The 11,688-nt window shown below is 43.8% G+C and overlaps 2 protein-coding genes across 6 annotated transcripts in view; one reads left to right on the forward strand and one right to left on the reverse strand.

Annotated features, from left to right (window-relative positions):
* The window catches only part of UBE4B (ubiquitination factor E4B), a 34,679-nt gene extending 31,938 nt beyond the window's left edge, over positions 1-2,741 (forward strand). For all 3 annotated transcript variants that reach the window (XM_032962003.2, XM_032962004.2, XM_032962005.2), the window contains 3 exons: positions 117-291; positions 584-730; positions 1,619-2,741. In XM_032962003.2, the coding sequence (XP_032817894.2) occupies positions 117-291; positions 584-730; positions 1,619-1,674 (378 nt within the window). In that variant the 3' untranslated portion in view covers positions 1,675-2,741. The remainder of the gene's footprint in view (positions 1-116; positions 292-583; positions 731-1,618) is intronic.
* Positions 2,591-11,479, reverse strand: LOC116946835 (transmembrane protein 107-like). Of its 3 annotated transcripts, none has more exons than XM_032962013.2 (6): positions 11,228-11,479; positions 10,262-10,403; positions 8,532-8,596; positions 6,996-7,096; positions 4,962-5,058; positions 2,591-3,851 (listed from the first exon to the last, which is right to left on the reverse strand). In XM_032962013.2, exons 2-6 carry the CDS (start codon positions 10,397-10,399, stop codon positions 3,785-3,787), a joined length of 468 nt encoding a protein of 155 aa, XP_032817904.1. In that variant the 5' UTR covers positions 10,400-10,403; positions 11,228-11,479; the 3' UTR covers positions 2,591-3,784. The 3 variants fall into 3 exon arrangements, with proteins under 3 accessions (XP_032817904.1, XP_032817903.1, XP_032817905.1); XM_032962012.2 differs by having other exon boundaries at positions 10,943-11,478; XM_032962014.2 differs by having other exon boundaries at positions 11,357-11,464.
* Positions 11,480-11,688: the final 209 nt, after the last annotated feature.

The following is an 11,688-nucleotide window of genomic DNA, read 5'->3' on the forward strand; positions in this document are numbered from 1 at the left end:
CTCTTGGGATACTTAAACTGTTATGATTTTGGGAGATGTTGGAGCAAAACAATCATTGAGTTCGTAAAGCGGGGTGGGCATTCAAATGTTTTTTTCACTGTACGTGCCGCGGCCAGCGCTCGTACCGAAAGGAGCTGTTTGAGGATGCCGTGGGTAAGATGAAGAAGGCCGGCATCAAGACGACCATCGCCGTGGAGCGCTTCCGCCTACTGGCGGAGCGTGTGGACGAGATGGTGCAGCACAACGTGCAGGCCGACCACGACTACAGCGATGCACCCGAGGAGTTCCGCGGTGAGCGTCATTTCGCCTCATGCCCAAACGCCGAGGCCACATGGGATGGGATCCTCTGCCCGTCACTGAGATAAGGATTTATAATTTTTCCCCACGGGGAAACATTGATCTAAAAGACCTATGGGCTGATTATTTTTTGTTTATTATCATTTCGCTAGTTTACCCAGGAAAGCCTGACTGAGTCTCAAGACTTTTCTTAGGAGGGGTCCCGCCGTGTCTCAGTGAAGCCGTGTGCATCTTGGTAAAGCTGTATGGATCTGGGCGACACTGTGCGTGCGTGCGCCCTGCACAGACCCGCTCATGGACACGCTGATGAGGGACCCTGTGCGCTTGCCGAGCGGCAAGGTGATGGACCGCAGCATCATCATCCGGCACCTGCTCAACGCGCACACCGACCCCTTCAACCGGCAGCCACTCGACGAGACCATGCTGGTGCCAGGTGAGCACCGGTAACGCCGCCGCCATGGCGTTGTCTGTGTGAACCGCTTGCGTTCCGTGCTGATGCTTGCGATCCAGCTCAGTAGAGGCAGGGTTCGTGGATCACGTAGATATCTCGTGCAGTGAAACTCCCAGCCTGCTGGACTGATGAAACACTGAATGTCGAAACCGGTCCAAAGTTTGCTTGTATTAATTCAATGCTGCTGAAAAAAGTGGTACATGAGATATGTAACAAAACACTTGTATTTGTTGTGGGGAGACAATATACACAGGAGGCGTACGGTCTGATTATTTTTGTTACAAGCAGACAAGTGGGAAGGCATTCATAACCGGCACAAACTATTTCCGAAGCTCTTCGGTCCTCTTGGGAAGTTTAGCCAACTGTTAACGAGTGTTTTTACATGTGGGAGGAACTGGCAGTACCTGAAGAAAATCCACAGGTACGAGGGGGGTAACACTCAATCCAGATACAGATGAAAATTAATCTAGTTGCAGCACTGTCATACAATGGAAAATTAGGTGCGTTTCTTCAGCAATTGCTGATGTTTTTTTGCACAATGTACACGTTTCTGTGTTATTTTAAACTTAAGCTAGGAGATTGTGACCTCGACACCCACAGGTGAGGGAGATTCATAAATGTATGTGATCCAAAGTGGTACTCTTTGTAACTAGCCAATAGAAAGGTCTGTGTCGATTCCCAACCAGGATTTGTACTTGTGATGTTCTGCAAGCATAAGTTAAATTTTTTTTTATTTAAAATGTATTGTTTAACCAGGTGAGGACTAAAGAGACTGGATGAGTCTGATTTGCAAGTGCCCTGGGAAATCCAAGAGATGGTTATTCTTGTCATATTTTTGAGGCGCTTATTTCTTTTTCCCGTGCAATCCAGAAACGGAGTTGAAGGAGAGGATCCAAGCGTGGATGCGAGAGAAGCACAGGAAGTGACGCACACCAAACCACGACGCTCACAGGAAGCGTGACCCCGTGAACCAGGAAGGGAAGGAAGGCTCCTTCAGTTGTACACCATGCTGTATCGTTTGCTAAAAGATAAAAAGGCAAAAAATACCCAACACGACGATGAAAAGGAAAAAACTGAGATCACATTTCACCTGAAGTCGGACGACAGGACCGCGCTTTTCCAGCATCAGACACCAATGCTGCTGCTGCGTCGCAAAGCTGCTCCGCACGCGCGAGGGACATACGTTGGCGTCGGCCATTTTCCTCCCTCAAATCTCGTGCCGGCAGCCGCCTTTGACTCCCATCACGCCTCCCCCCTCCCCAGCACTCCCCCGTCCTCCATTGTGCAGTCTGAAACCCCGGTTGCACTGTGAACTAAAGGTTGTGGAGTGAAAGTGAACGGCTGTGCGTGCGCTAGCGGAGCCGTTGCACGCACCGGTTTTGTCGTGGGGGGCGGCCAGGGTGCAGACAGCCAAACGCCTCCCCTCCCTGCGCCGCCTCAAGTATTAGATACATCACTTCCCAGGTCAGTGCTTCAGGATAGTCCCTAATCCTCCTTGCTCCCCTGTGTACCCCTCCCCTTGCCGCAGCGCTTCCGAGTGCAGGCAACTGTTGAAGAACTCTGTAGTTAGAGATCACGTTTGAATTAGAATATCTTTGTATTTCTTCCGTTAGAGATCATTAAAAATTTGATACTTAATTGTACAAAGAGCATGTTGGCAACAAAGGCAAGACTTATTTATTAAGCGCCAACCCAACAGGACAATTCCACTCGCAAGAGTGGAAAAGGAAGGTAGACGTGTAAACTTTTCTCTTATCACCATTACAATTTTTTTTATTATCAAGATAAAAAAATGAATTTATTCATAATATAAAGCACATGTAATAAGTTTTCAAAGTCAAACCATATGCAGTTGAACCCTGCCATTTGCTACACATGTCAATCAGATGTAATGAATGATCCAACCAGAAATGATACAAATATACATTTTCACAAAATGTACAATCTGTTCTATGTTGTATTTTACAAGCTTATAAAAACATTTATTTCTCAACGCTGATCATACTTTGGAGTACTGGTCCCATCATAGAATTTTGGATTTTCCCTATCTAGCTCAAAGCCACAAATAGAGGTGAGCACCTCCCTATGTGAGCTTGAGTAGGCAGACGTTTTTACCTTGGGGGGGCAGGGTGGTTCAGTGGTAACACTCATTCCTTACAGCAAAAAAGGGCCTGGGTTTAATTCCCAACTCAGGTGCCTTATTGTATGGAATTTGTATGTTCTCTCTCCGTTTTGCATGGTTTTACGCTGGATTCTCCGGTTTCCTTCCAAATCACAGAAGCCACACAGTGTAACTGGCAAACATCCCAAAACTGAAAATTACTCAAATGAGGGAACACAGCAAAATCAACACCTGCAAAAATCTGGCAAGACCCTCCTGAAAAAGTCTTGAGACTTGGTGAGACTCTCCTGGGCAAACAAGCATAATAATAATAGCCATGATGGCCTCATTTAGGGTAAAGCTTACAGCATGCCTCAGAATACTAGAAAGCATGAAAATGTTTTTTTTACTCGTGAAATATAAATAGAATCAGAATAATTATTTGTGTATACAAATATGCAACTGCTTTCTTTAGCAGACTATCGGCACTAAATACTGGATAAAACAAGCAAAAATGTACCATCAAAACTACCAAGAATGAAATTCTTAATCTAATTGCGACAGTTTATCGACTCACAGGGCAGTAAATTGTCACCTGCCTACTATGAAGATGGCTCGGTGGTAGAGCAAGTGGCTCGCAATCAGGAGGTTACAAATTCAAATCCTAGTTAGGGATTGACTCAGGCCATCATCCCTCTGGGGTATAAAAATTAGTACCACTTGGTTATCCAATCAATAGACTTGCACAATCACAGGAATGTAGCATTTTCACCGCTGGCTCGGGGTTGTAAACAAATGAGCTCTACTTTGATGCTCATTCGAGTAGGAACTCTCGTTTGACTTTTAACTATAAAGCTAGCCCATGTTGGACACACGACCACACTTTAGCAAGAATTCTCCAAGCGACCTGAGCGGCTGTGATCAGTGTGGCATGGTTAGTAAGGCCTTTTGTTGAGCAGCAGACTGAGCACCACGACCACCTCCAGCACGGCCGGTGGCACACTGTGGGGAGAGACCAAACACAACAACTGAAGCTGCTTCTTCACCTTATAGACCTAAGTGACAAGTGCTATCAGCCAATGGTTCTATGCCGAGCTACCTCCGCCTGCACATTGCTGTTTAAACACATCAAATGCTAATTTAATGCCGAGACCTCGGGAAAAGCTTGGCATCTTTTACCAAGTTGTTATTTTGGTCAGTTAAATATTATTTTCTTGTACATACTATCAGGTATTCACATTTTGAAAAGTGTACTATACAGAAACTGATATTCAAATGTTTTCTAAGAATGCAATTAGATGGTGCAATAGTTTACTAACATAACCTTGATTTTCCCAACCACAAGTAAAAAAAAAAATCCACTGAGCTTTAAACTTCAAACTTTTTATTTTATCTGGTACTGCCACAGATTTCTAGCTCTTTTTCAGAACCAACCTGGCTACAAATGATAGCTCAACGAAGTTGCTTATGTGGAAATTTATAACAGCCAATTACTCTAAACGCAAGTTTATAAATGGAGGGAAAACCCGGAGGACCCGGATAAAAATCCACGTGACCAAATATACAGGCGTCAGGGTCAGGATCGAACCCACGCTTGTACACCAGGCGAGGTAGTTAATGAGATGCACTTGAGACCAGCATTGTATTTCAAGGAAGACTTGGGGAAAATATTTATTTTTTAACAGGCACAGACGAATTTCCCAAACTGTCAAGAGGCCAGCAACAAACAGCACTATCAAAGTTATAGATAAGAGTTGATACATTGCTTTAATTGAAAAATGTCATTAATGGTTGAACAAAAAAGGTAATGGGAGGGAATTCCAAACTGGAGCAGTGTAAGGAAAGAAGCAAAAAGAAAATGGTTGTCACCTGTCGTGTGGTGAGTGGTTGAGTGATATAGTGGTAGGTGAATGTTGTTGTGACCTGCAGTGTGGTGGTTAAATACAGTATGGATGAGGTAAAGCAGTCCAGTTGAGTACTCAACGCTTCACTCAGTGAAGCTTGTTGGAACAGTGACAATAATATTAAAACAGGTCAAGACGGCACTTTAAAATTGCTGAATGGGCCTTCACCCTGCGCTTTTCTCTATTGTTAAATGCGAGACGAGTTTACCTGCAGACACCCAGGAGCCACCAGGCGGCGTCGCAGGCCAGGTAGTCAAACAGGTAGAACGCCATCGTGATGCCGGCGCTGCTGTGACAACCGATGGCTGGTCGCGACGCTGGTCAAGGGGATTTTGACAATGCTTCCATTGCTTATTTTTCTGTTATCCACGTTAAGAAACAACATGTGCAAACAAGCACCAATACTAGAAAATATACAATTGCATTATATTTCCCTATTGGATGACTTGGAAATAAGCTAGGCCTTGCAATATTTTGGAAACAATTTGCTAATGCAAATCGAAGTGTTCTTGCAGACCAATTTTATGTAAATAGGTCACATTAAACGAACCATGTCACTTTGTGGAAATTTAGAATTGCCAATTTGCTTCGATATGACAATGAAAATGTAGCCATTGCTCAGCTCAACTTTAATTAAATGGGAAGTAAAGGTGCTCATCGCCGATAGAACGATTACAGCTCAGCCTCTCAGAAGACGACGACTCACATTAAAGAGGACTCCTATCCACATGTACAAATTAAGCATGCTGACGACCCTCTTGAAAGCCACTACAAATTACACAATTTAACACGTAGGCTTTCGCGACCAATATTATTCATAATAAAGGTTTTTGGGTTAGATCGCGTTTATTTATAAATGTGTCGTAACCCTCCACCACCCGACACGGCCAATCAGCAAAAAAAAAGTGTCACGTTGACAAAAGACAAATAATTCACTACTTCAGCCCACCGGTGTGTTGAAGAGTTAATCCACATTTACAGTTTGAGTACGACGTTTCGCTGGTAAATACTTCCAGCATCATCGGGCAATTCGCCAGAAACTGTAAATGTGGATTAACTCTTCAACACACCGGTGGGCTGAAGTAGTGAATTATTTGTCTTTTGTCAACGTGACACTTTTTTTTTTGCTGATTGGCCGTGTCGGGTGGTGGAGGGTTACGACACATTTATAAATAAACGCGATCTAACCCAAAAACCTTTATTATGGACAAATTACACAAATTAACATTGTCAAGGTTCAATGTCTAACATTGGTGTCCAGAGAGGATCATTGTAAAAGGATTACATGACGCCTAACCTACCTTACACTGACATGCACATAAGCACATGTATGTTTCAGACAGGTGCACTCGGAAATGACAATCGTGTGAAGAGTCCATCGGTATAGCCACGACAAAGTGAAAGCAATGGCGAGTTCGTGGTACCAATGGAATTGGCCTTTGACCTCCGAATACGAAGTGTCTCCCTGCTAAAATGAGCATGGTAATAATGTTCGTCACCATTGGAGTTCCTTAGCCAGTGGAGAAAATTATAGATTCCTTGGGAAGGGGCTAATCTGCCAACGATGGCCACTATTGACATTCAGCAAAGTGGTATTTTACTGAATCTCGTGGGTGATTGGCCAAGCCAACGCTGGACTAGAATTTCAACACAACCTTTCAAATGCAAGTCAAGAACTGTCATAACTTCCCACTCGGCTGCAGAACAACTCACTTAGTGCAGGAGCATCTTAAAGCAATCTAATATAAAATAACTATGGTAGAATTTAGACGTTCATGGAGCGCAGTTAAAGCTTGGTGGATTGCGTCACGCCATTTGGTCAATGTCTCTGCCAAGGAGCATGATCACGATGTCAGTATTAAATTACCTTGGCTAACATGCAATACCCTCGATTTTTAGCTTACGAACAAGGCGACATGAATGAGCCTCTTTAGGAGGGTTCTGCAATGAGATGTTTGGTTAATTAAATTGTAATGAGTGTTTTGCATGCAGGAGAAAGCCAAAAAAACCCATGAATATAAAGAGGTAACACTCAAAGATCTGCACAAATGTGTTCAAAAAACCTTGCACTCAAATTTCTTGGTCACCTCAGCCCAACAGAGTTGTGATCATCAGAGATCTGTGCGATCCATCAGCCTTTAAAGCTATGGATCACAGGCATAGAGGACCACGTCTGGATGAATAATACGAATCTGGTGAAAGTGAGAAGGCGGTGGTGCAGGTGCTGGAAGCGTGTGGATACAGAGGAGGCTCTGGGAGCTGCTGTGCACGGACATCCCAGTGATGAAGCCGATCCACTCCACCCCCAGTGCAGCCAATGTGAGCGCCAGCGGTATCACCACCCTGCCAACCGGTGCACACGCAGGCACAACTTACAACCAGTTAAACCACCATGTCAGATAAAACTGGTGAAATAAAATAATTCTAAAAGATGACGTTGATAATCTTGAGAAACCATGATAACCCATTGAGATTTTTTTTTTACAAAGGTGACCTGGGTAAAACAAAAGGGAATAAATTCCATCGGTAAAAAGCATATATAGCACATTCAAAACAGAATCTCAATTACAGCTTTGAAAGTGAGTAACCACCATGAAGTGCATGAATCTTCAATTTTCCAATTGAACTACAAATGCTTCGACCGTAAAAAATTTTTACAAACAGTATATTGTCAATTGTGTATTGTCAATTACGATTTATTGTCTGAACATGTTCATTGTATTATCTAATATTAGGCTTTCCAACTAAGCTTAAAAGCATTAATGCATTAGCTCTCTCCAAATGCTTGTAACATGGGGTCATGCATCTTAAAGATGATCCAATATAAATTAATATTTTAATGTAAACTTATTGCTATTCGGGGGTTATTTTACAGAAAACTGGGAAAATGTATAAAAGAATTGGAGATTAAAAAGTAAACATTAAATGGGAAGACTTTTCCCACGGTGATGTCACACTACACATGACATTATTGCATGTTATATCTCGTTATCTATCTCAAAATCTAACATCAGCCGCCATAATACACAGCTCGATGAAGGCCTCCACAAGCCACAATTGTTGCTCAAGTCCCAGCAATGAAAGAAAATTCACCTCGCATCTGCACACGTGCTGATTTAATTACTCCACCCCCACGGTGTATGTCCTCTTGGGCGTGTTCGCCCCCATGGCCCCCATCCATCGTCCTTACGTTTTCTGGCCAAGCCCACTTTTTTCAAGTTTGGATTATGTCAAACCTGTATTTTCTTATCTAGGTGTTCCTCATTTTGTCTCAATGTAACTCCAAGCTTACCATGTTTGACATTTTTTAGTTTACTTTCCATTTTCTTCAGTAATGTCCATGTTTATGAACATGTCATAGCAGGTAGTACGGAATCATATTTTTTAATACTTCTTATAAATGCATGTTGAAGAGTGCTACAAAGTCCATACATATACACGTTTTGTCTTGTATTTTAAAATTGTTTTGTATTTTTTTAATTGTTTAATTCTACATTGTTTTGTTTACAAATTAGAATTTGCTGCTTTGCTGTATTAAATAAACCCAGGTCTCCCTTTAAAGAGAGACTCTGTGACCTCTGGCCTGGCTATCAACAAAGGTCATCTGTCTGTCTACAATGGATAAAGCAGGGTGGTGCAGTGGCAACACTTGTACCTCAGTAAGAAGGGCCTGGGATTGATTTTCGACTAGGGTACCTTTCCTCCAGGTTCTCCAGTTTCTTCCCATAGCTATGGGTGAAATGTGCGGACGTGAGAGCTCTGAGTCGCCCATCCTTACTCATTCGTTGGCGTCTGGTTTTCTGTGGTGCGCGGCACTGGAATACAGGCGATCAGGTTTTCTTCCTGAAACAAATGTGAAAAGGAGCAAAGTTAGCTATATGAGAGTGGGTAACCAATGGGGACATTAAGTGATTCACATTCACAAACTAAAGATTTGTTTATACTCTTTGGTTCTATTCGGTAAAGTCACGTAAAAAACAAAAAATAAAAAATTCACGACGTTTCGGCCACAAACACAAGTGGCCTTCATCAGGTGAAGGGACCAGACTGTCTAGAGGACAGCGCTGGAGTGAACACAGCCAAGCTCAGAGCACGACCTTTAAGCTGTGTGAGAGGAAGCAGAGCGCCTTGACAAAGGAATTATCATAAAAATTAGCATTTAATTGGCGGACTTAGCATGATGAACGATGTACAGGGGGGGAGCATGTGCAGACCGGCGAGGGGGGGAGGGGGGAGTTTACATATTGATGGTGTGAAAAAGGAATTTAAGCAGCTGCGAACGTTTGGGATACCACTACTTGAAAAAATATACTGTACCATTGAAAATTAGTTTAATGTTTGGTTTAATTCTGAAACATCTTTCCAATGGTTGCTTAATTTGAAACCATCCTCTCGGTTGAAATTGTGTCTGTGTTTGTAAATCTGAATTGCCTCTTGAACAAATCTCTGATAAAAACCCGTGGGTTTGCAAAGAACCTTGGTATCGGAGAAAATTATATCGTGATCACCCACAGTGTTGTAACAGTGATCAGCTACGGCAGAAGAATTCGTTCTGCCGTGTTTCAAATCTGATTTGTGCTCGCGAATTCGGTCAGAGACATGTCGTTTCGTCTCCCCGATATAGCAAAGAGTATGGATCCTTGCAGTCACGAAAGCTTTAAATCTAAAGACTTGTTAACAACACCGACTTAAAAGGGGGAAAAAAATATAGCAGGCAACGTTTTGTTCAATGGCCCTTCATAGCGCACCAGAATGGCCAGTGCCCACATTTTCACCTCGTTTTCCTTTAAAGATAGTGTTACTGACAAATGTGTCGAGTGCTTGTGCGCACCATTGCCAACGCAGCATCACCAAATCATGTGTTTGGTTCACATATTCGTATATCTTATCTTTTTGCCGTATTGTTGGTAAACATTTGCCAAGATGTATGTTTGACGGCATGTATTGAAAATAAAACGGGATGGGGAGATGTGAGTTCGGGCCGTGCAAAAATCTAAGACCAGAGGAAGCGGGGTGCGAGTTCAACCAACCCCAGGACTTGCGAGGCCAGACAAGTGGAAGGGAGAAAATAAAGACGGATGGATGATGCTGCAGAAATGAGCTGAAGAGGAATACCGTGAATGCAGACAGACACTACGAAGTTAAGCTTTTAGAAAAGTGGAGCATGATATAATGGAGACATTTTAAGAAACGTTTTGATGGTTAGAACACATCAAGAATGGACCAACATTGGTATCCCATGTCGCAACCTTTTCCCACTTTAGACCAAACCGGGCCATATTTCTTTGTGAGCCAATGTATATAAACACTGCATTCTACTGTAAGGAAGTTCAACACTACCGGTACCAGAACTCGGTACAAATAAATTGACTGCCACGCCACACGTCAATTCCCAGACAGGTGGGCAACTATAACAGAGGAGGTTTACTGAGTTGGGAGTTCTGAGCCCCAGAGAGATGCCCGCCCAGAGGAGGGTTTCGTGTCGGGGCTCCCGGGCCGAACACGCACCGCGCAGTCCCTCCTCAGGGCGCCGTCCCCACAGCGCCAGCCGAATGCCACAGCGGCCCACAGCGCGGTGGCGACGAGCACCGTGTGTGCGCAGAGCGAGACGAAGCGCAGGCCCACGAGGCCGCTCACCGTACGCATCGCCCTGCGGAGGACACGGCCATAGCAATTAAGGGTCGGTGATATGGCCCAGAATGAGCATGTTCGCCACTTGTTTTCGAGGTTCACGGTTCTAACTAAACTGGAAGAGTAGGTCATTGTATTCCGGCCTCGCCATCACAAATCGCCAAATTTGAAAACATATACCACAAATTATATTTTATTGGTAAACGCAGAGCAAACACTTGGTAGAACTTTTATGAGAAAAGAGTTGAAACAAGCTTTCCTGGGTAATCAAGAGTCAGACTGGGGCGGTAGTACGGTGATCGGCGCACTGGGATACGAAGCCGGTGACCCGAGTTCGATTCGAGGCCACGGCTGACATCAGTGACGCGTGATCACTTCACTGAAGAGGCGTGCGTAGGCCTTCGTCCAGGGCTGAACATTATTATTTAAAAACATCAAACAGGCGCCAATCACATGGCTTCAATGAAAATGTACTATCTTGATTTATCAACAGAAACAAGTGCAGTGATTTCCTGTTCAAATGAACATTGAGGCGGTGCTCAGCTCCTGGTTACAGACCTGACCAGTTGTGGAAATGGCACGTTCCTTTGGCGGCGGGCGCCCACGGAACAAAGTTGATATCAATAGGAAAGTGGAACACTGCAATTAAGTATATTCTTGGTTCTTTCGGTAAAGTCACGTAGAAGGTTGCAATCGAAACGTCGTGAGAATATTATAATTTTATTTGTATTATTTTATTATTTCCCTTCTACGTGACTTTACCGAAAGAACCAAGAATATGAATCCCTGCAGTCACGAAAGCTTTAAATTGAAACTGCAAAGAAGGCTTAACAGCATTTTTACCACCAGCATGAAGTTCCAATCACGGGTCCCAATTAAAGGCAAAACCCCAACTAACAAACTACAATTCGTGAATGCCCCGATCTCGCTGACTTAATCCCTTTACAATTACTTACGACACGTTTTAATTACCAGTGGCTTAATCGACGCCTGATAATGTGGAAAGTTAAGCGTGGACGCGATCACAACTTGCAACCTGCACGCGGCCCATGAGATGCCAGAGTTGCCAAGCAACTGCTGATTAAACCGGGGACCGGAATTAGATAGTGAGTATAAAGGCGGCCATATTGTTTATGGAAGTAGAGCGCGAGACCCAACATCACGACGCCGGCACGTCGCGGGATGATGCCGTAACAGTCGTTAATGTTAACGGCTCTTTGGGAATTTTCCTACGCAAGATGGCCGCGAGAAAATTCTGCTCGGTCTCAACGCGTACGACGCGGGATACACATCTCGCGATACCT

The sequence above is a fragment of the Petromyzon marinus genome, chromosome 28 (genome assembly GCF_048934315.1).
Source record: "Petromyzon marinus isolate PM22_M1 ecotype Great Lakes invasive population chromosome 28, UKy_Petmar_22M1.pri1.0, whole genome shotgun sequence".
Lineage (NCBI taxonomy): Eukaryota > Metazoa > Chordata > Hyperoartia > Petromyzontiformes > Petromyzontidae > Petromyzon > Petromyzon marinus.